The 24499-nt window shown below is 40.8% G+C and overlaps 2 protein-coding genes and 1 pseudogene across 3 annotated transcripts in view; 1 reads left to right on the top strand and 2 right to left on the bottom strand.

The window, feature by feature from the left end:
- The first annotated feature begins 1722 nt into the window (after window positions 1-1722).
- Window positions 1723-2431, top strand: LOC308687926 (dnaJ homolog subfamily B member 1-like; annotated as a pseudogene). The gene is made up of 2 exons: window positions 1723-2106; window positions 2198-2431. The product of its transcript is annotated as a dnaJ homolog subfamily B member 1-like (transcript).
- A 1151-nt stretch (window positions 2432-3582) lies between these two features.
- The window catches only part of LOC308687925 (adhesion G protein-coupled receptor E3-like), a gene marked incomplete at both ends in the record, with an annotated part of 206293 nt that continues 185376 nt past the window's right edge, over window positions 3583-24499 (bottom strand). Inside the window, one exon of the mRNA XM_081360745.1 lies at window positions 3583-3657. Within this exon, the coding sequence (XP_081216871.1) occupies window positions 3583-3657 (75 nt within the window). The remainder of the gene's footprint in view (window positions 3658-24499) is intronic.
- Window positions 4668-24499, bottom strand: part of LOC308688871 (adhesion G protein-coupled receptor E3-like) — a gene marked incomplete at its 3' end in the record, with an annotated part of 35080 nt that continues 15248 nt past the window's right edge. Inside the window, exons 3-10 of the mRNA XM_081362311.1 lie at window positions 11119-11238; window positions 10814-10995; window positions 10543-10704; window positions 6503-6709; window positions 6193-6425; window positions 6028-6094; window positions 5852-5943; window positions 4668-4896 (exon numbers count right to left, since the gene is read on the bottom strand). Coding sequence (XP_081218437.1) covers window positions 4668-4896; window positions 5852-5943; window positions 6028-6094; window positions 6193-6425; window positions 6503-6709; window positions 10543-10704; window positions 10814-10995; window positions 11119-11238 — 1292 coding nt within the window. The remainder of the gene's footprint in view (window positions 4897-5851; window positions 5944-6027; window positions 6095-6192; window positions 6426-6502; window positions 6710-10542; window positions 10705-10813; window positions 10996-11118; window positions 11239-24499) is intronic.

Here is a 24499-nt window from a genome sequence, read left to right as displayed (position 1 = left end):
AGTAAATCACCATCACCTGCTTTTAGATGGAGCGGTGTTAAATTAACACTCCTGGGGCTGGGAGTGTATATGAGTCCACAATCAAGAGTGTAAAGTGTTAAAATAAGAGTGTTAAATTAACACTCAAGAGTGTTAAAGTTAATGAGATAATTAAGTGATTAATTTAGTGATGATTGAGCATTATTGAAGACACCTGATGTTAGCAAGCAGAATCACTGAAGGAGAAAATCACAAATTGTAAGTTACCATTAAGGTGATGGGTGTTTGCTTTAGTTGGGGTCTTGACCATTACATGTTTACTTTAATTTTTTCTGTTGATTGACTGCTGTTAGTGATTTATAACAGTTAAATGAATGAAGTAAAGTTTGATCTGATAGTGTTGGTTGTGTTTAGACATAATCATGCTATGGTCTGAAAAATGAAAGTGTTTAAAATAGTTTGGTTTAACTTGTTAGCAGCAGTTTTGTGATTCTTCAGCCTATATCAGTACTTTACTTATAATTCAAAATATTTAATAAGCATTGCTCTGATCAAAAGACTTTCACATGAATTTATTTAGAAACACAGACATCAATAATCAGCCTGTGAATCTCAACAATGGTGACAATAATAAAGCATGTTGCAGTGGCTGCCACCAATCACAACTCATTAATGGCTCCCATCATGCATTGCGGTATGAATAAATTATTATCTGAATTGTCTATGTAATTTACTTTTCCTAATTGAATATTCTGCTCGTCACCATTGTTGAGATACATTGACTGAATCTTGATGTCTGTGTGTGCCTAAAAGAAAGAGTTTTTTTAAAACAACTTTTAAGAAATCCTTTGTATTATATAAAAAATTCTGGGCATTTATGCAGATTTACAGTTATGCTGTAACCAACAACATACATCGAAGTCAGAAATAAGGATCTTAATGAGTTCAGTGATCAAGTTCAAATGATGATTGTCATAATATAACCAACACCATCAGATCACTTTTTAGCGCAATTTTCCACCGGACAAAATTGCGATTGTTAACTCATGATTTCTGTTCTGTGCGTCTGTGCGCACCAATCTTGCACTTCTATCTACTCCTCAACCAGACCACCTAGAGACTTCGGGTTTTCGGCATTATGTTAAGGAAGGTCTAATCTCGGGAACGCACAAAAAAAATCCAGGAAAAGATTTACTATCTCTTAGTGTTGTGATCCCATGAGGTGAGAAAATTGCGCTAAAATACTCACAGAGATTTTATTACTTGTTTTCTTTGCTCATCTGGCAGTTATAACTCAGATACAACAGCCAAACAAAATCTAAAGTAAACACATAAGGCTCAAGAGCCCAACTAAAGTAAACAATCATCGCCCTAATGGTAACTTACAATTTGTGATTTTCTCCTTCAGTGATTCTGCTTGTTAACATCAGGTGTCTTCAATAATGATCAATCATCACTAAATGAATCACTTAATTATCTCATTAACTTCAACACTCTTGAGTGTTCATATACATTCCCAGGAGTGTTAAATTAACACTGGAGTTTTTGCTGTGTACAAAGAGCCGTAGTTAACTGACAAGCTGAGCCATATCGCATTAAATATCGCTGGCGATACGTCAGCGATATTAATTCGATATGGCTCAGCTTGTCAGTTAACTAATGTTCTTTGTAGTAAATGCCGCTCCATCTGAAAGCAGGTGATGGCGATTTACTACTAATCAAGGAACCGGCTTTACTGACGAGATGCGCATAACAATATCGCGATATATATATAGTTTTAACACGGGAGGTCCCGGCGGGGCACTGACCAAAAAACAGGATCCTCCCGTGACCCACGACCTGAGGGTCAGTCTAGAAGAAGTGTTCACTGGCTGCACCAAGAAGATGAAGATCTCCCGCAAACGCCTGAATCCCGACGGAAGAACGACGCGCACTGAGGACAAGATCCTAACAGTGGAAGTGAAGAAAGGCTGGAAAGAAGGAACCAAGATTACTTTCCCTAAGGAAGGGGGATGAGACGCCATCAAATATCCCCGCAGATGTGGTGTTTGTGGTGAAGGATAAGCCACATCCAGTGTACAGAAGAGACGGATCAGACATCATTTATCCTACAAAAATTACAAAGAGGTAAGATGGGCTCCTATTTTAAGAGTTTGCTTACAAACTCTTTTCTTCCCTGTCTGTATTTTTCTAATCCCGTTCTTCTCTACTTTCTCAGGCACTTTGTGGTTGCACAGTTAACGTTCCAACACTGGATAATCGCACGGTTAACTTAACAACTCAAGACATTATCCGTCCTGGGATGAAACGGCGTGTCACCGGGGAGGGTCTTCCTCTTCCGAAATCCCCAGATCGTCGTGGGGACTTGATTGTCGAGTATGAGGTCAAGTTTCCCGAAAGATTAAGCCAGACTGCCAAGGACACTATCGCAAATGTTTTGCCGGCTTCTTGAGCCGTGTATACTGCAATGCTGGATACATTGCCATTGGGAATTTTTGGTTTCATAGTATTTAAAGGATGAATATGAGAGGCTGCTGAAATTGTCGAACTGTTATTCTGTAATGTACTGCCAATGAGAGACTATCTGAACCAAACCTTTGATGGACTAGACTGGTTTATGTGTTTGTCATGTACATTTTTAACCTATGTTTCCTTTGGGTCAAGTCTAGCAGAAAGTCTCCAGCTGCGATCTCTTGGCCAGCGTTTTGTTGTCAACTACACACATCTAACACATCTAAGTTTACTTATTCCAGAGATGGACAGTAGAGCATGTTGTGATGTTGCGGGGCTACAATAATATAGTTTCTTATCAGCAGCCTGATCCTTTGGACACCTCAGGGAAGTCTTTCTGTGAAAGCAGCCTGTATTTTTTCTGCTAATACGGTCTAATGTGATGCCATTAAAAGTCATTTCCAATATTGTGGTGGCTCAAAATGATGCTTGGATCCTCCCGCTTCTAAGTATGTGAAACAACACTCGATGCAGAAGTTATATGGTGAGAAACTCAAAAGCTCAAAGTCAGCTAGAGGACAAATTTTAACAAATACTAGATTTATTTAAAGTAAATGATTCAAACTATTGATATTGTGGTTCATTTCTTATGTAAAATCATATGGAACTTTTTTTTATTACAGGTAATTTATGTTATTAATTGTTTTTAATTGTGAAACTGAATTTGTTTATTCACAAATTCAGTGGGATACTTCTGTGGGATCTTTTTGGATTGTGAGATTATGAGTTATGGGCTGTTTTGAGTTTTGAATATATTATTTAAAAGAAAATAAGATTTGAAATGTTACAGATATCACACTGCTTTAATAAAACACTTTAAACTGAAAAACAATTGCTTTATCTTCTTATTTTTTTAGCATATTAAAAGTGTAACCCAGTATAAAAGCCTCTAAAATCATGGTAGTTACTCTACCGAAGAAATGTTGCACTTAAAGAAATGTATAGATTCGCATAAGTGTATTGACCGCTGTAAATGTATAGCATGTTAACTAGTGAAATGTGTAGCTGAGACGGTCATATAATATCTAAATCATGACAGAATCACTTTTATAATAATGGCACTTCCTTTGCTGAATATGGATGCTTTGGTCTTCAGTGTTTCTTGATGGTGTTTGATTTGAGTCCACAGCAAAGACATCTGAAGAACTTCCTGTACTGCTGCCTGACCTGGACAAGAATGAGAAGAGAAATAGTTTTAAAATCTGGTAAAAAAAAAAAAAAAAAAAACACAGAACATGTCCAGGTTCTTTTTCAAGAATTTAATTTTAGAAGATGAGAAATGAAAAATGAACTTAAAGGGATAGTTCACCCCAAAATGAAAATTATTCCATGATTTACTCACCCTCAAGTCATCCTAGGTGTATAAGACATTCTTCTTTCAGACGAATACAATCAGATTTAAATTAAAAAATGTCCTGGCTCTTCCAAGCTTTATAATGGCAGTGAATGGCCATTTCTGTTTTGAAATCCATCAAAGTGCATCTATTCATGATTAAAGTGCTCCACACTGCTCTGGGGGGTTAATAAAGGCCTTCTGAAGTGAAGCGATGTGTTTGTGTGAGAAAAATATCCATATTTAAAACTTTATCGACTAAAATAACTAACTTCCGGTAGACGGCCGTACGCATCAATTTACGGCGAAAGAGCCGTAAACCCTTGAACTGACGCACAACATAATGACGAACGCGGAGATAGAGCAAAACAAAACACCAGTCACAAATTAGTCTAAAAATAATTGTTTTTTGAGAGAAATGTGGGAGGAGCTTGAGTTTGTTGCCCAGCCCTGTTTGTTTGAACCGCGAGGGGCGTCAAAGCTTACGCTACTCCTACATCTACGTCGTACATGCGTCACTGGTTACTCTTTTGGCACAAGTCGACCATCTGCCGGAAGCTAGTTATTTTAGTCGATATATTTTTCTCACACAAACACATCGATTCACTTCAGAAGGCCTTTATTAACCCCCCAGAGCAGTGTGGAGCACTTTAATCATGGATGGATGCACTTTTTTATGAACTTCAAAACAGAAACGGCCATTCACTGCCATTATAAAGCTTGGAAGAGCCAGGACATTTTTAAATATAACTCAGATTGTATTTGTGTGAAAGAAGAATGTCTTATACACCTAGGATGACTTGAGGGTGAGTAAAAAATGGGCTAATTTTCATTTTTGGGTGAACTATCCCTTTAATATAAAGTAGGTGAGAGATGATTTTCGGGTAGACTGTCTATACTGATGTCTGACCTCATCATTGAGGACACAATAGACCAGGAAGATGAAGGTTCCCTGCTGGGAGTTCAAGATCAGGAAGAGGATCTCCAGCTCCTTCCTGCCATTAGTGAAGAAACCCAGAATCCAGGAGCAACCAAGAATCACAAACTGAGCCAGTGTTTTAAATGTCATAATCCTGCAGAGAATGATGGAGAGTTAATATATATATTTATTGATTATATTATTGTGGAAAATCTGCAATTGTCCTGTTATAAGTATGCCTTTTTGTGTGTAATCACATTTTTGTCTGTAGAACACTTCTGTATTGTAATCAACCACACTTGAAACTTGTTTATTAAGAAAGTGGTTTATGAAGAAAAACTCTGCAATTGTAATTGTAAAATGTTTTTTTTGTTGTTTTTTTGAGAAAGTGGTTTATAAAGAAAAACATACCACACTTAATGTTTCAAGCATTAATTAAAAAGCATAGAGAGGAACAAAACATGTATTAGAAAGAGCTTTGCTAAAGAAAGAAGAAAAATGCAAGCATTACCGTCGAATGTGTTGCGGATGAAGTGCAGAATGCAACAAAGAAGAAAAGTCTGATGAAGGAAGGCTTTATAAAGACAGGTCCGAAAGGAATTCCCAGAACTCAAGACACCTCAAGACTTAGGATTGGATAAATTGTCTGTTAGAGACTGATAATTCATGAGGGGATTTCCAAAGATGACCTCAAGAAATCAGATGGACTATACAAGGCTGAAAGGAGAAGATGAAGGCAGACGCTGATTCTTAATGGCCTCTCCGATTTACTCTTGATGTTGTTTTGTCTTGTTTTTTATATTAGTACTTTATATGTAAACTAATTAACCTGTAGATAATAAAACTATATTTAATTGAAACTAAGAAACTCTTTTACTCTCGCCTGCCAAAGTCTTTGATTTCTAATAAAGTGAGCTGAAGAGACCACGAAGAAGTCTTCTGACCTATGGATTGTGAGTATGTAAATTCAGATGCTTATGATTTAGGACACATTTGACTTTACCTAACCTGAGAATAATCAAAATAAGGTTAAAGTTGTCTAGAAATATGCAGCATAAAACAATATATATACACATTTCATGGAGTGTTCAAATCATATTGTTTGTTACTTGGTTCGCTTCATCTGTGAAACTTCAGCGTTCAGATTTTTCAAGGTCAGGATCAGATTGATGATGATGCAGATGACGAGAATCATGTTTAACTGCACAGTAAGAGAAACAACAGGAATTAATCTTTAATCACTGTTTTCCTTTTAATACAAAGTCATGATGAGAAATGTGCTTACTGCTAGTATGGCGCAAACAGGTCCCAGAAAACTCCAAAAAAAGCCTTTATCTATTTTAATCCAGCACCTGTTTGGAGGAAGATACAGACACACACACAGAAAAAATCAATGAACAAACATGACGGATGAAGGTGTTGATCTCTGAGTCGTTCAAACTAAACTCACTGTTCACTTCCGTAGCCTTTGGGCTCCACCCCAGCAGACACGGCCACCACAACCAGAGCAACCGTATATCCAATCACACACAGGTATCCACTGTTAAGCACCTCCCTCTTTTTGGAGCTGATCTGTGATAGGTTCTTCACACAGATGAAGAGCAGCAGAGCTTCAATGAACATCCACACAAAGCCGGAGAGAAAGAGGAAGTGCAGCACACCTGATATCACGGCACATAACACCTGGAGATCATGAGAGACGGTTATGATGATTCTCAGTGAGACTGTGCTGAGCTGTAGGGCTCCTTCATCATTCTCACCTGATGAGGGCGTATGAGGCTCAGGAACTGTTGTGTGAGGAGGAACAGAAGGTGAGCCAACAGAAGACTCACACAGAGGTTGATTCGAGCCACATTATTCACTCCAGAACTCCACTGACAAAGGGCAAAGGTCAACAGGGCCAAACTGAAGAACACCAGCCCCACGATCACACACACCATATTCAACAGCTCCAGCAGTGAGTCGCTCTGAGAAAACATGTCAGAGTACACAGCAAAATCCCCAGTGTTAAATTAACACTCTCAGTGTTTATATGAGTCGACACTCAGAGTGTTATAAATCAGGGGTTCCCAAACTTTTTCATTCTGGGACCCACCTAGACAAGTATAATCAATCTCAAGACCCACTTGCACTTGTGCTACCAACTTTCTCAGTTGGTCGCACCAGCATGATTTGGTCGCACCTTTTTTTTTTTTTTTTTTTTTTGCTACATAATCAATGCAAGCTGATGGTCTTAATCTGCATACCCTAGTTTTGCACTGATGTAATAAGACTGACAGTGACACAAGACCTCATGTTAGCAAAATATTTTAAACTTTTAACTCTTATCAAAAACATGAATGTTCTTTAATGTTTGATTATAATGTTACCGTCTTCACATAGGGATGGGAAATGATAAGATTTTAAAAATAATAATAATGCCACCGACGATTCTGATTATCAATCCGATTCTTTAATGATTCTCTTATCGATTCTTGATAGCACTGTGTGGAAAAATGTAGTCATATGCTTTTCAAAAAAAACAAGGAGTTTTATTTATTTTAAAGCTTATGCTTGAGTAAGCAAACTGTACTTTTTATGTAATTTATGTAATAAATAGAACCTTATTGTAAAGTGTTACTGATTATACACCGATTCAGACGTCTCCCGAGTTCACTGTTGGAAAGATCAGTTGTTTTATCCATTCATTAAAATGAATCGGTTCAAAGGAGTCATTAGTTCGCGAATTGGACGTCTCATGCGCGTTGTGTGATTATCCCAGCAGTTAGGACATGGACATCCAAGATTTGTGTCAACACAGAAAACATTTCATCACTGGATAGTTTTATTCGTTTAATTAAAGTGTTGTTTTATGTCAGCTGAATGTCGGGGATGCTTTTCAGAGAAGATAAGCAACAACTTATGTAGCACAATTCACCCAGCGGTAATTAAGGGAAAAAAATCTCTGAATGCTCCACATGAAACTTTGTCTTTCGACATTTTACCACCGTGTCGATTTATTTTGATTTATATGTGCGCAGGAGAGAGAGCAAGAGAGCGCTTAGTTTGGAGACGGTGAAGACTTGTTTACTCGCCTGGCTCAGAAGAGAGAGAGAGAGAGAGACCGCGCGCGACAGAGTCTCTCTCTGTTTGTTCTTTCAGTTAAACATGCACTGTGACTGTCACAAGCGCAGCAGTTCATCTACATTAGGCTACTCACCAATCAAATAAGACTTTGGCGGGACAAAAATTAACTTTGCCGGGCGCTAAAACTCACTTAAGAGTCGTTTGGTCATTAATCGGACTGGTTTTGTTTCACTCATCATAACGTAAATTTAGCTGCAGCTAAGTGCCTTTGTGCGACCCACCTTTTCTCACTGTGTGACCCACAAGTGGGTCGCAACCCACAGTTTGAAAACCACTGTTATAAATAACACTGTAAGCCAGGGGTGTCAAACTCAGTTCCTGGACCACAGCCCTGCAGATTTTAGCTTCAACCCTACTTAAACACACTTGATCAGGTAATCAAGTCCTTCAGGCTTATTTGGAAACTGCAGGTGTGTGTGTGTTGAAGCAGGGTTGGAACAAAACTCTATACATAGTTCCCACAGGCGAATTAATGTCACGTGACCTCACCAGAGACGCCATCTTTGATGGCATAAGCTGCTGTGTTTACTAAGTTTTACAAGCAAATTTCAAATATTTCTTTCTGTTTATAATGTTACGAAAGTCATGAAGAGACAAAGTGACAAAGATTATAAAGATACTCTATTAACACAAGACAGAGAGAGGTACAATGCGAAAATTTCTGTCATAAATGGTGTGGATTTATGCGCTAACGAAGGAAGCACTGAGCACTGATTATGCAGCTTTGCCTCAGATACAGTATTATCATGTGTACCATTATCTGGTATTGGCTAGGAGTTTTTACACATGTGAGCAATTCCGAGCCTGGAACAATCAGTTTGCTCAAGTGCAATCAATGGAAAAGTAGCATGAATATACACAGTATAAAAATAAATAAAACTCGTGTGCAAATTAATTAATGGAATGCGGAACTACTTTATACGCGGGTTCTTTAGGGACATAATCTGAGATTGCAATGCTGGAATGTGTGTGTCTGTCTGTCTGTCTCTGTGTGTGTGTGTGTGTGTGTGTGTGTGTGTGTGTGTGTGTGTGAGAGTGAGTGAGTGAGAGAGAGAGAGGCGCGGGCGCGATCGAACAGTGGAAACAATGTTGTTTTGTATGTTTTTAATACCTCATCATTTTGAATACGTGACATCATTCAAGTTTCTTTCCTGTTTATCCTCGCCAGCCATAACCTCTGTCGTTGTTCTGACTTCTCACATTCATGAAGTCTAATGATGGGTAACTTATACTGTAAAATCCAAATTTAACTGAACCTCCGGCACAATTTGAACATCCATTGACCCAGCAGGAGATGACCATTTTCACTTTTTATCACGAAATTAACTCGTTTCAGCTTCTTCTTCTAATGTTCTGCCCACAGCATGCCCACAGAAATGGCGCCGGGTCGGCAAATGCCCGTATGTTGTGACGTCATGTAGGAACTAGGCTATGTATTGGACAGTGGCCCTCCAGGAACTGAGTTTGACACCTGTGCGGTAAGCAGTGTTAAAGTTAATGAGATAATTAAGTGATTAATTGAGTGATGATTGAGCATTATTGAAGACACCTGATATTAACAAGCAGAATCACCAAAGGAGAAAATCGTAATTGGTATGTTACCATTATGGTGATCAGTGTTTACTTTAGTTGGGCTCTTGACCCTTAATCCATTAACTTTACATTTTGTTTGGCTGCTGTACCTGAGTTATGAACAAAGAGAAAAGGAGATCTGATGGTGTTGGTTGTATTTTAAAATAATCTTTATTTCACAATCATTTAACCTGAATCACTGAACTCATATAGAGCCTAATTTCTGAGTTAAATTTATTTTATTAATTATAGCAGCACTGTCCTTGAAAAGGATAATATTTTAAACTTTTACAAAGTAATCCAAATAATTTCTTAAATGTTGTTCACATACGTTTTTTAAACACAGACATTAAGAATCAGCCTGTGAATCTCAACAATGGTGACAATTATAAAGCATGTTGCAGTGCATTCTGCGTGCCACCAATCAAAACTGATTCATGGCTCCCATCATGCATTGCTGCATGAATAATTAATGAGCTTATGGTCAGAGTTGATCTGTTTGTCACCATTGTTGAGATTCATACGCTAATTATTGATGTCTGTGTGTGCCTACATAAAACACTGTTTACTTTTTTTTTGTAATTGATTTTATTATTTGGATTTCCTTGAAAAAAAGTTACAAATGGCACGCTCGACAAGGACAGTGCTGCTATAATCCATAAGATAAACTTAACTCAGAAAGTTCAGTGATTCAGGCCAACTAATGATTATTTTAAAACACAACCATAAGATCACCTTTTTTCTTTGTTCAGCTGGTTGTTATAACTGAATTACAGCAACCAAACAAACTCTAAAGTTAAAAAAGTAAGGGCCAAGAGCCCAACTAAAGCAAACAATGATCACCATAATGGTGTCACTTTACGTTAATTTTCTCCTTCAGTGATTCTGCTTGTTAACATCAGGTGTCTGTAATGCTCAATCATCACCCAATTAATCACTTAATTATCTCATTAACTTTAACACTGCTTCAGTGTTACTTATAACACTGTAGTGTGGACTCATATAAACACTGAGAGTGTTAATTTAACACTGGGGATTTTGCTGTGTACATGAGTGCCAAATCTGTGCTGTTCTTCAATGCTCACTATAAATGTTCTCGTACCTCTGATGGGTGGCTGGTTTGCATGATGAGAGCGAATGTGGACAGATGAACACAGGAACACACAGTGTAGCTGCTGTTGGTCTCTAAAACAGAACAACCATCTACAATCCACTCGCTGATATTCCAGTACACACAGGACAGAGAACCGTTGGGGTCAAACTCCTGCAGAAAGAAGAAAGAACATGCAGAAAATATAACAACACTGAATATTAGATGTTTTCAGATGTTCATCAGTTCTCAGGTTGGACAAAAACACATTTCAGTCTCTCACTCTGATGTGTTTGAGGGTGAAGTTGACTAGTTTGGTGAGTGTAGTGTTGGTGGTTTTGGGAAGAGTAGCTGAGATCACAGTGGACATCATGGTTTTAATCGTGTCATTTGATGTGTTGAAGAAGTCTGGCTTCAGTAAATTCTCCATTGTGTTATAACTCATGAAAGCCACAGCAGCTGATCCTGTGTGACAGACACAGAAGAAATTTGTATTCAACACAATAAAAACCTTTAGTTAAATGTGGTTTAGTGATATATCTTCTAAAAATGTTTTATTAAAAATGTATTAAAACACATCTCACATACTTGTTTCATTGTTGTTCTTGGCGATCCCAATGAGATCGATGTCCACAGAAGAATTTGTCGTGTCAAGTCGAGGGATTTTATCTAAGGTGACATTGGGTCCAACCATGAAGACTTCAACCTCTGATTTAAAAAATAAGCAGTTATGTTTTGTTTTTATTAAAGTTGATTCAATCTGCACAAATGTGCAAAAAACAAAACAATAAAAAAACTAAAATAAAATATTTCATCTAATTACTAGTTTGCACTAATCAGTCTACTTTGTACACAGCAAAATCCCCAGAGTTAAATTAAGTCAATCTGGTAATGCTGTTTGAGTTGTTTAATCCTCCTCTGCTGAGATCTTGAGAGATGTAATGTTCTTTTATCTTCAGTTGATTTCATCTTAGGGTATGTTTACACGACAACAATATGCTTAAAACTCAGAAGTGTTTCCTTTGCATTTTCAGGCACCCAAACTGACTCTTTGTTGTCGTGGAAACGAACGGCCAAAACTCATAAAAAGTATTTAGTTGAAAACGGTGTCGTGTAAACAGACCCTAAGTCTGTGGCTGAAGCGGGTGTTCATCACTAATGCTCAATCATCTCTTAATTAATCACTTAATTATCTCATTAACTTTAAAGGGCACCTATTATGCAAAATTCACTTTTACATGGTGTTTGAACATAAATGTGTGTTAGCAGTGTGTGAGCAAAACCACCATAGAATGATAAAAATCCACCCAGTGGTTTTTTTACAATCTCAATAAAACATAAGCTCTGTCTCATAGGGCTGGGCGGTATGACGGTATATATCGTTACCGCGGTAGAAAATGTAAACCGTAACAGATTTTTATTATTCTGTGTATACCGCGACATGTAAATAAGTGGCCGTGGTTAACTTACATGCATCGTGCGAGAGACTGAGACACTGAGGTTTGTCAAAGAAACACGGAGAAAGCAGATCAAGAGGATCCACAAAGGAATTACGTTTTCTAAAGGGTTGTTGTTAAAGTGATATTTCGGGGGGAAAAGCGCAGCAGTCAACTAGAGCAGTGACGCACCCGTAGGCTACAGTTTAGAGGAGTGCACGATCGCAACAGGGAATGAAGCTTACTTGACAACAACAGTTCATATATAAATATCGTAACGAATAGAAATAACCTTAAATAATGTATAGTTATCTGCATCTTTCCATCTCTTATGTATAGTTACTTTTTAAACACGAAAATCGCATTCAGCATGACAGGCGAGCGGTTGCCGTGGTGATGAACAACCTGCTTGTTAAAGCGAATGTATAATCCTGTATCTGAGGCAAAATTACTAAATATGCAGCGCGAGTTATATATTTCTAACTCCAAACAATTGGAGCTGATAAAATCTACCTTCCCACTAAGCAAAATGATGTCCAAAAGACGTCTTTTCAACGTCTTTGTCACAAAAATCGGACGTTGAAAAGACGTCCACTGAGGGTCTAGAATGAAAGTTTTTATGACGTCTTTTTTTGACGTGTTCTGCACGTCCGATTTAGACGTTCATCGAACCTCGAAGGTTAAAACTAGTTCAGATGTGGCCATTTGTGGACATATTTCAACATCATTTATTGTCTTATTTAGACATAATTACTTTGACTATTGCTGTCAGATGATCTCAGTGAGAATTAACAGAGGTTTAGATGTTGATATTTGTTTAATTTGAAGTGTCACCATTGTGGTGATCAGTGTTTGCTTTAGTTGGGCTCTTGGTCCCCGTTCCTTTTACTTTAACTTTTATTTGACTGCTTTAACTGTGTGTTTGTAAAAGACAAATGTTGTGGCAGAGAAAGACAATACTAAGTAAGATCAGCTTATGGTTGATGATGAAATCATCACAAAAAAAGCATTGAATGTTGTCAGATGTTTTGGCATTCAGACCACCAACCTTGTGGAACTGCAATATTGGTGTGAAAAGCATTAAAATGATCACTTATTTGAAGGTGTATATAAAGCATGTGCACATGATGTTTTGAGCAAATGTATCATATAGTCACACACAGACATCAAGATTTTGCACATGAATCACAACAATGGTGACAATTAAAAATAAAGCTTCATGCTGCAATGCATGATGGGTAGCTTTCATAGTACAAATCTCATCCTTGATTCTCAAGCTTTTTTGTTTTAATTGTCACCGTTGTTGTGAATCATATCCAAAATCTTGATGTCTGTGTGTGACTATATGATACATTTGCTCAAAACATCATGTGCACATGCTTTATATACACCTTCAAATAAGTGATCATTTTAATGCTTTTCACACCAATATTGCAGTTCCACAAGGTTGGTTATGAATGTCAAAACATCTGACAACATTTGATGCTTGTTTTGTGATGATTTCATCATCAACCATAAGCTGATAACAGTTGATCTTACTTATTATTGTCTTTCTCTGCCACAACTTTTGTGTTTTACAAACACACAGTTAAAGCAGTCAAATAAAAGTTAAAGTAAAAGGAACGGGGACCAAGAGCCCAACTAAAGCAAACACTGATCACCACAATGGTGACACTTCAAATTAAACAAATATCAACATCTAACCTCTGTTAATTCTCACTAAGATCATCTGACAGCAATAGTCAAAGTAATAATGTCTAAATGAGACAATAAATGATGTTGAAATATGTCCACAATGGCCACATCTGAACTAGTTTTAACCTTGTACGAAGGTTCGATGAACGTCTATATCGGACGTGCAGAACACGTCAAAAAAAAGACGTCATAAAAACTTTCATTCTAGACCCTCAGTGGACGTCTTTTCAACGTCCGATTTTTGTGACAAAGACGTTGAAAAGACGTCTTTTGGACATCATTTTGCTTAGTGGGTTGCATTCAATGTGTAACCCACGTTTCAGGTCAGTGTAACCGATAACTAATTTAAGTAGCTATGAATTAAAGCTGGCTATTATCAGAAGGTCTAGGTACGACTACAGAGCCTGAAATAGTAAAAGAGTTAGCAGAGAACAGACAACACAAATCAGGTAAATTTGAGAAATGTATTACACAAAATTGAAGACAGTTATTTACATTCCCTGCCTATCTAAGCTGGCTTCCTGAGTGCACAGTGCACAATAAAATCCCAAAATAAACAACTCAAACAAAATGGAAGAGTCCATGGAAGTCCTTGGTGTGTGTGTGTGTTTCTTGGAGTGTGTATGCTCTTTTCACTACCCGGGTAGGTTTACGTGTGTTCTTATCTGAGTTTCAAATGAAGGCACAGGATGATGATGGTTCCAAAGATGCCACGGCTGGCCACACCAGGCTCTTGGTTCGTTCACTTCTGTGGTTGGCTCGCCACTGACCACCAGGGTCAGATTCAGATGGTTTATCCCTTTCTAAAAAAACAATCTATACATACAGTACAGAATGCATTAGTTACTATGCCTCATTTCGGTTCAAATCTAATCATCTTTTCTCCATTCAAATGTCAAATCAAATATAACCAATTGTAAAGGATATAAATACTCTAATCATTATGTAAATGAATAGGTACACATCACACCACATAACATAAGTCAGTTCCAATGAACAACAATCAATCATGTACTTCCATCTCACAGTATAGATATAAAATCATGGGATTTCTGAAACCGGATATTTATGTTTTTTTAACCTTTTAAATCTATTTAAGCATCTTAATAACATTGTAAACATCACATTTTAATATATTTATTCTTTTTAACAGTTAAGACTTTTGCTCCTCATATACATATCAAATATGTATATTGGCAATTAAATGAACTAAATCGCCCTTATATGACATATGACAAACAAGAGGATAAACACTCCTCAATTAAATGACTTGTAAGTCAACAAAACAGGGTATAAAGTCACCTTTAGCCATGTGAATACCATCAAAGATCTGCTACAGTGGTGACTAGTCTAGCTGAGCTAGCAGCAGAGCTAAAATCAAAACACATTCACATTTGAATTGCACGCGATTAGCACGCGGCTAGCGCGATTACCGATCTTTTACGAGCATCTCAAACAACATAAAAAATCCGAATCTGTGTCTATATGGTATCAAACAGCAAGAATCAGGGTCACAACTCCGATTGGTTTTAGAAGAACAGTATTTTGCACCATAATAGAGCTAGCACAGTCAGCATAACACTTAGTATTATCATCCTTACCGGAGATTTCTCGAGGAGCTCGCAAAGACATGCGGCTTAATTCTCTCTCAACTTTCAACCTAATGGACACACAATATTTCAATATTTAATAATATTTGGAGATTTTTCTTTGAATTTGTTTCCTTCAGAGGATATTTTTCATACCAGTCCTTGTTGCTTTCTAGCAGCGTCTTCACCGGAGGAAAGGTGTATTGATTATCATTAAAAGATTCACTGGGGGTGTACGCGCCACCCTCTGGCGGAATAGAGGGTTGCACTCCAGTAACCTTGTGCGGGTTACACTCTCCCCTCCAAACTTATGCACGTCCCTGTGCATGGCAATGTTCAAATGGTTATCACCGGAGGGGACAGAACAGGGGGATGAGCCGACGCATCAATCTCACTCATGATGTCGTCCCACACAGTAGTCAGCCCTTGAAAGAGTGATTTCACCACTGTGACTAAGGGGGTTCCCAGTTCAGTGTAGTCCAGCCGCCTAGGTGGCTGACGGTTCCTCTCAGATCTCCTGATCAGGTCATCAGTATCTGGTTGTTCCTCTGTCTCCTTAATCTCCTCTTCTCCTTCATTTTCAAGGACATTTGTCTCATCACATTCTGGCATATCGGAGAGGACTGGAAGTTGTTCAGGATAGTCCTCATCTGAGCCATTCACAAGGTCGTCATTTCCAGGTGAGTCTGTCTCTCTTTCCACAGGTTCATTTCCAGGTAGGTCTTTTATTTCCACAGGTTCATTTCCAGGTAGGTCTTTTATTTCCACAGGTTCATTTCCAGGTAAGTTCAGGTTCAGTGTTACTTGGTTGACTGGAGTAACATCAGGTAGGCTATTCGAATTTGCTGGAGAATCATCAGTCACTCTGTTGAGGTTTGTCATCAGATTCTCTTTAGAATGGCTTGGACCATGGTGTCTTGGAACATCTCGCGAGACAATATATCTGGTTACCTCTGGAACTGGTTCTTTTTGGGACCAGGTAACAGGAATGATATCATCCTCATCTGAAGACTGATTAACTTCTCTTGGGTCACTTTGAATGGTCTGGTGTGTCTTGCGGCGCTCAAGTGGTTTGGGTTGTTCTTCTGGTGTTACATGGAGGAACCCACATGGGAGCAAGAGGTCTCGATGCAGCGTGCGCCAGGGGCCTTCTCCGGTCTCTGGTTTTACTGTATAGACAGGGAGGTCTCCAGCTTTCCTCACTACCACATGGACGGTGGACTCCCATTTATCAGCGAGCTTGTGCTTTCCACGAATGCGTACGTTCCTGACAAGTACTCTGTCTCCAATGTCCAGAGCAGAAGGAGTCACACGCTTGTCAAACCTTGTTTTGTTCTTTTCAGCTACCTTAGCAGCACTCCTTGTAGCTATTTTGTAGCTCTCCTCAAGGTGGGATTTGAGGTGCTTTACATACTGGGAGTGTGACTTCTGTTGTTCTTCTTTGACAGGTAAGCCAAATGCAAGGTCGACTGGCAGGCGTGGCTGGCGTCCGAACATTAACTCATACGGTGTGAACCCAGTCACTTCACTTCTGGTACAATTGTACGCGTGGACCAAAGGCTTCACGAAGTCCTTCCAGTGTGACTTATCCTGGTTTTCCAGAGTGCCAAGCATATCTAACAGGGTGCGGTTAAAACGTTCCACCGGGTTGCCTCTTGGGTGGTACGGAGTAGTTCGAATTTTCTGTATGCCTGCAACTTCACACAGTTGTTTGATTAGCCGCGACTCAAAATCAGGACCTTGGTCGCTGTGCAGTTTCTCTGGAATACCATAATGGACGATGAAATTGTCCCATAAGCACTTTGCAACCGTTTGAGCCTTTTGGTTTGGTGTTGGAATAGCCACTGCGTATTTTGTGAAGTGATCTGTGATCACGAGAATGTCCTTCGTGTTACTTCTGTCCGGTTCAATGGACAAGAAGTCCATGCAGACCAGTTCAAGCGGTCTTGTTGTCATGATGTTCACTAAAGGTGCTGCCCTCTCAGGTAAGGTTTTCCTGAGCACACACCTGTTACACATCTTGACTTTCCTCTCAATGTCAGAGGCCATCCTCGGCCAGTAGAATCTGGCTCTGGCCAAGTCCAGCGTGCGGTCTTTTCCCATATGACCCATGTTGTCATGCAGGCTCATCAAGACTGTCTCACGAAGTTCTTCAGGTAAGACTAGCTGGTACTGTGTTTGGCCTTCTTCTTGGCGTGTTCTATAGAGGATGCCATTCCGCAGTTCAAGCTAGACTTGTAGTCAAGACCGCCTAAACTGAGACCAAGACACTACCAAGACCAGAGGGTATCGAGACCAAGACAAGACCAAGACCAAGACCAAGACAGACCAAGTCAAGACCAAGACCAAGTCGAGACCAAGACCGAGACCAAGTCGAGACCGGAGGGAAAAAAAACAGACTAGTGTTGAAGCTAAGCAATAACTTGTATGAATTCAAGAACAGCAGCATACTAGGGTTCAGCCGCAGTTTACATTCAATACATATTAGACGGTATTACTTCAACTACACAGGCAGAACAATACAGAGACAGACCATGTCATGTGTGTGACTGTGAGCTCACTGTAAATATTTTTGCAGACTGGGTGAGATCAACTATGTGTAGCAATTCCATGACAGTTGTTACTGCACTATTAGATTCCCTTAACTTTTGTGTACTGTTGAGGACTGACATGACTGGTACTGACTGGTTCATCTGACAAAACATCAAACACCTCCAACACCATCTTGCTCCTCCAACAAAGTTGTCTAAAGAATGAGAAATATGTAACCAATTGAAATTATACTTAATGTGTAGATGAAATCGTAACATCAAATTAAAGATACACAATTATAAACTTGGATTAGGCCTAATGTTTAGTCAACACAACAGAGATATGCAGATGATATTTAAAAGACCATTTATTTAGTCTAACGCCATCTTAAATACAAAACTGTAATAAAACAACACACACACACACACGCACACACACACACGCACACACACACACACACACACACACACATACATACACACGCACGCACGCACACACACAGACAGATATCAAAGACACAAATTCATCTAAGCAAATGCCTGCCTATCTCTGCTGATTTCGGAGTCTCCAGTCCAAATGAATCCATTCTGCAACTTTTAAATGCATAATAAAATGTTTAAAAACGAAATTATAGGCTTAAGTGCAGGATCCGAAAGTTGGTCGAAAGTTTGTCGCTATGGTCACACACACACACACACACACACACACGTTGGCGGTGCGCTCAAAGTCATCTGTCAGTTGTGCAGTTTCCCAAAATCTCCTGAATGAAGTTAAAACCCATCATGTCACTGATATGTGTTTTTTAAATCAAGTGATCAAAGTGCTCGTTGCCGCTGCGATCAGTGGCGCGGATAAAGTGTTTTCTCGTGTGACTCGCGCCTCGCGCACACAGCGCACTGTCTTGACTCGGACGCGCGCTTCAATCCGTTCTGTTGCTGATAATAATGTTGCATTATCGAACGTTGTTTCGTCGTGGATATTGTAGTATTGTATTGCTAAATCCCCCGACCACTATGTCGGTCTGAGACAGCGAGACCTAGACAAGACCGAGAGGTCCGAGACCAAGACAAGACCAAGACCAAAGACCGTCAAGGCCGTGACAAGACCGAGACCACGTAAAAGTGGTCTCGAGACCGGTCTCGAGACCAAGACCGGTCTCGAGACATACATCACTAGTTCAAGCCTGGTCAACTCTCTCAACAACAGAGGGAGGTCTGGAAGCACAGCTCTCACAGTGGGCGGGGGTTTCTCGCCACACTCAATCTGGGAGATGACATGTTTAATGCACTGGTCAGCTCTCTGTTTGTCTCTGAGATCTGCCTCTGATAAGTGTGGGATGATGGGAAGCCCTCCAAGCTCATCTTCCTGCTCAAAGCTGTCAGGTACAGCATCTCCAGAGATGGCAAGGCTCTCGACGAGGGAGATACTTCCATCTCCGCCCATTCCATCATTGGCGCAATAAATAAGTTGTCTCTCACAGATGGCATGAACAACCCCTTGATCCACAGCATCAATGTTATCTGGATCTGATAGATGGTGTTGTGTGAACTGGCGGATCCTGTCCCACTCTTTTTGAGATGAGGGGTCGTCACGCAGGTCACCATGGGGACGTCGCGATAGTGCGTCAGCATCTCCATTCTGCTTTCCGGGGCGGTACTGGAGCTTAAAGGAGAAGGTAGAGAGAGCAGCTAACCACCTATAGCTGGTTGCATCGAGTTTGGCTGAGGTAAGTATGTAGGTAAGGGGATTGCTGTCAGTGACTACTGTGAACTGATTGCCATAGAGGTAGTCACTGAACTTCTCCGTTACAGACCATTTCAGCGCTAAAAACTCAAGCTTGTGAGCTGGATAACGGGACTCACTACATGATAACCCTCTGCTTGCATAGGCGATGACACGCAGCTGTCCCTCCTGCTCCTGATATAAGGCCGCTCCGAGGCCGGTGGAACTTGCATCGGTGTAAAGGATGTAAGGGAGTGCAGGATTTGCGAAGGCCAGAACTGGGGACGTTGTCAGCTTGCCGATGATCATCTCAAATGCCTGTTGACAGGCGGGAGTCCAACGGTTCAGAAATGGTTCTTTGGGGTGGTAGTATTGGCCACTCCTTTCCTTGGACTTTGGGTGCTTCCTTAGAGGTGGGTAACCAGATGTTAAGTCGTTCAGGGGTTTCATAATACTTGAATAGCCTTTAATGAACTTCCTATAATACCCACAGAATCCAAGGAAGGCTTTCAACTCTTTTAGATGCTGAGGGACTGGCCAGGTCTTTAGTGCTGCAATCTTTTCCGGGTCGGTCTCCACCCCCTGCTCTGAGACCACATGCCCCAAGTACCGGACTGAGGACTGAAAGAATCTGCATTTTTCCGGGGACAGCTTGAGCCCATACTCCTTCAGGCGGTTGAGGACCTTGGTGAGTCTGGCTTCATGATCTTCTAAAGTTTTTGAGAAGACTATCAAGTCATCCAGGAAAACGACAACCTCCCTCAAATTCATGTCTCCCATGCACTTTTCCATCAGTCTCTGGAAGGTACTTGGGGCGTTTGTCACTCCCTGAGGCATGCGATTAAACTCCCAGAAACCAAGTGGGCATACGAAGGCAGTCTTTGGCTTGTCAATCTCGTTAACTTCGATCTGATAGTAGCCAGACTTTAGATCGAGGACGCTGAACCACTTGGAACCGGAGAGTGCTGTGAAGCTGTCATCCAGCCTCGGAAGTGCATAGGCATCTTTTACCGTCTGCAGGTTCAGTTTCCTGTAGTCAATACAGAGGCGTACCTGACCATTCTTCTTCCTGACTACAACGATTGGAGAGGAGAATGGAGACTCACTTTCATGGATCACCCCAGCATCGAGAAGCTCTTGAAGATGTTGACGAACAGCTTCTACGTCGTGTGGGTGAATCGGCCGAGCTCTGAGTTTGAATGGTGTTTCATCAGACAGTTTGATGTGATGCTTGACTTTGTCTGTCCTTCCAAAGTCAGTGTCGTTCTGGGCGAAGACCTCAGGCATGCTATTTAATTTTTGAGTAATTCTGTCTTTCCATTCTGGAGGGACCGGGGACTCACCAAAGTCAAAGGTTAGGTCAGCTGCCTTGGAGCGTTCTGGTTCAGATGGATTGGTCACGCTCTGTCTGTGAGACTGAATGGCCTGGATTGCACTGAGCTCAGCAATCACACACTTAGCTGGGATAATGATGTTGTGTTCTGACTCATTTGAGACCACAACTGGTAGTCTGCCTGGTAGATCAACGAGACAGGGCTTTACTAGCAGCCCCCCAGGCAGAGAAGAGGATGAAGGGTACTCCATGATAGCAGACCTCTCAGTATGGAACTCTTTAACTGATGCCACTCCCTCCAGAACAACTGTTTCTCCAGCTGGAATGAGTTTTCTGTCTCTGCCTTGCATCCTTACCAGTCCGATGTTACTGTCATGACTTTGTTCCTGTCGCAATTGAAGTACTTTCAGCACAGTCCTGTAGCCGTTTGGGACAGGATGGTGGCTTGCTGGACTTTTCTCTCTGCACATACCATACGCTACATCGAGTGTGTTTGTACCAACCAGTATCTTGTACCCTGAAGTGCAGCTGTCTGGAACAACCAAGGCCAATGTTAGGACTTCATATTCAGCTCCAAGGAACTGTTTTGGGAAGGTGATTGTGACTTTGACATATCCAAGATAGGGCACAGATTGACCATTGGCCCCTTCAACTTCCAGAAGGTTATAGAGTGGTTCGATCTGTTGCTCAGGTAGGTATTCGTCATAGAAGGACTTGGTGACTGTGGTTACTTGCGAACCTGTGTCAAGGAGACAGTTGAACTGTTTGCCCTGGATGGTAACTAGGCCTGTAGTTTTTGTGCCTATAAGTTTTTTTCAGGACTCTGAAGGGGTGTTTTCTAACATTAGATCGGTTCAAAGCAGCACTGAAATTGGGCTTGGCATCACTTTTATCTTTAGCAGGGCATTGGTGAACTGCTTCAGCCTCAGTTTGCCCTGCAACTGAGACTCCATCTAAAAATCCTTACAATCTGGTGAGTGTTCTTTAGCCTCCCAGAGGCGCCGCTTTTCTCTCAATTGATCTCTTTTTTCATTGACGAGAGTGGGGTTTGGATTGTTACTGCAAGCTGAGGAGATGTGACCGTCCTCGCCGCAGTTGAAGCAATACCAAGGTCTCGGCTGGGTGCTTGTCTTTAAGTTACTGATTAATCTCCAGCTGTGCATAATTTGGTTAATTATCTGAACCTGCTCCTCCCGAACTTTGTTAATAAAACATCATTTCACGAGTTCACATCTACATATAATTAGTACAATAAGTTTATGCGTATTTGGCGTGCTGTCCGGGGGGAGGGCTCCGAGCTCGGAGTAAGGCCCGAACCCAGAGTACTCCCCCCATAAAAGCCAGGTAAGCGCAGGACAGCAATCGTAAAATGATGTGGAATTAATCCCCCCAAAAGTGCAGGGCATGAGAAGGTATTTACTAAAAACGAGCTTGACTGTTCGACCGGGAGGGCTCTCGTGACATCCGACGGGAACTTGGATGCTCACGGCATCGGACGGATAAGCCCATTCGGCAGTTGAACTGTCAACTCGATGACGCAAGATTTTTACGAGCGTGATTTGATAAAGAGTTAAGTCATTCATCTGGGAGTGCCCTCGCAGCGTCCGACGGGAACTTGGATGCTCACGGCATCGGATGGGTAGGCCTCGCCAGCGGAAGGGAGGGCGCCCGCTGGACTCTGTCGGGGGCTCGACCGGCGCTTCGAAGGGGGCTGGGACACGGGAACAGAACCCTCGCGGCCCGACGAATGGGGAGCCCACACAGCGACATGAGCGCGGCCGTCCCACGACGACTAAGACGGGCAGACTCTCACTGCGATTCGAACGGGAGGGCTCAATCAGCGCTTCGGAAGGGGGACAGAGCCCGACCCTTGAACGAGGAGCCGTTACGTGTGTGAACGGGGGAGCCTGCCATTGTTTGTAAAAAATACGCTGTATTGTAGATGTTTATTGTATCGAGCTAGAACGCAGCGAACCAAATGATACACTCAAAAAAAATTTGTGTCTAAACATAAGATTTATGTATTTGAATTGCATGTAAAATTTCCATGCATTTGGATTACATAGTTTTAACATAAACCAATCAATAATCTGAATGTGATTCATATTTTTAAGTCATATAAATGAAACAGATAAGATTTATGTAATTGTATTAATAAACTTAATGTGATTTATATTTGTCAGTCATACGTAAATGAAACAGGTAAACAGAAAAACGCCCATGTTAAATTAACACTGCTCAGTGTTCATATGTGTGCACACTACAGAGTTAAAGCAGTGTTGAAGTTAATGAGATAATTAAAGGGATACTTCAGGATTTAGCATTAAGCTTTGTATTAGTAGAAAACCTGTAGTATTTTCGAATTACCATGCTTTCCACCCTCATATCCCCCTGAGACAAGAGATTTATGTATTTTTTGTCTGGAAAAAATCCTCCGATGACGTAAAAATCGTCATTTTGCATCATCGGAGGATTTTCTGTCCAGAGGCTAAAGACTACAGCCAGTAGAAGGCGTTGTTCCGCATGTTTTCAGCCCTCACTCTCACTCTCAGTGAGATCAGTGGGATCTCACTCTCAGAATGTACACAGTGTCAGCCGTCTTTCTTTGGAAGCTAAGCTAGCAGGCTCTTGTTCTGTGGAAAAGGCTGAATATTAGGAGAAAGCTGAGTAAGTATCCGTTCTCCTTTTACCATCCTCCTTTTCCCGGACTTGTCTGGCCGGCGAGACCGTTCAAAATGTCCAGGATTCGGGATTTGCTTTCTGCGGTCGCCATTCATTGTTTACATGCACACCTTTTGTTACAATCTAACTGAATTCATTCTGAATGGTGAATCTGAATGTAGTGTTTACATGAACGCTAAACAAGTGATCGGTTGATGTGTTTTACCATTGCTAAGAAAATTCCCGCTCCTCCGTGAGCGATGCGAGACCCGGCGCGTCTCAGTGATGACGCCACCGGCCTCGCGCCGTTCTCCCACGGCCGTCAGCCTCGTCCTGCTCGCCACAGTAAACATAATGAAAGAATGGGGACTGTAGAACGCAAAAGCCGAATCCCGGACATTTTGGGCGATCTGTAAATCCCTGGCAAACTCCTCACGTAGGCTAGCTAGCCTTGTTGTTTTCAACTGCGCACTCGCCGCACTGACGCACTCTTACCGGTAGGCGTGGCCTCATAAGGCAGCAAAGCAAGTGCATTCTGGGAGTTGTTGTCTTTCATCCACATAAGCCAAAAATACATTTTCTGGCTTTTCTCAGTCTAGAAAGCTCCAAATTCAAAAATTTCTTCACATTTTTTCTACTTAAATGACATATTTTAAATACACATTCATCTTCCCAGAGGTGAAGTATCCCTTTAAGTGATGATTGAGCATTAATTATGAACACCTGCTGTTAACAAGCAGAATCACTGAAGTACAGAGAAACACAAAAACTACAACTGACTTCAGCCACAGTCTTAGATGAAATCAACTGAAGAGAAAAGAAGACATTAAATCTGTGAAGTTCTCAGCAGAGGAGGATTAAACAACTCAAACAGCTTTACCAGCTTCACTTATTACTAACCAGTTTGACTTTATTTCATTTCCGTTTAAATGAAAACAATAGTTGTATTTTAAAGTCACCATGATGGTGGTTAGCATTTGCTTTAGTTGGACTCTTGACCA

The sequence above is a fragment of the Scardinius erythrophthalmus genome (genome assembly GCF_964197995.2).
Source record: "Scardinius erythrophthalmus genome assembly, chromosome: 3".
Taxonomy (NCBI): domain Eukaryota; kingdom Metazoa; phylum Chordata; class Actinopteri; order Cypriniformes; family Leuciscidae; genus Scardinius; species Scardinius erythrophthalmus.
Note: the sequence above shows the minus strand (reverse complement) of the source record. Positions and strands in the feature narration are given on the sequence as shown.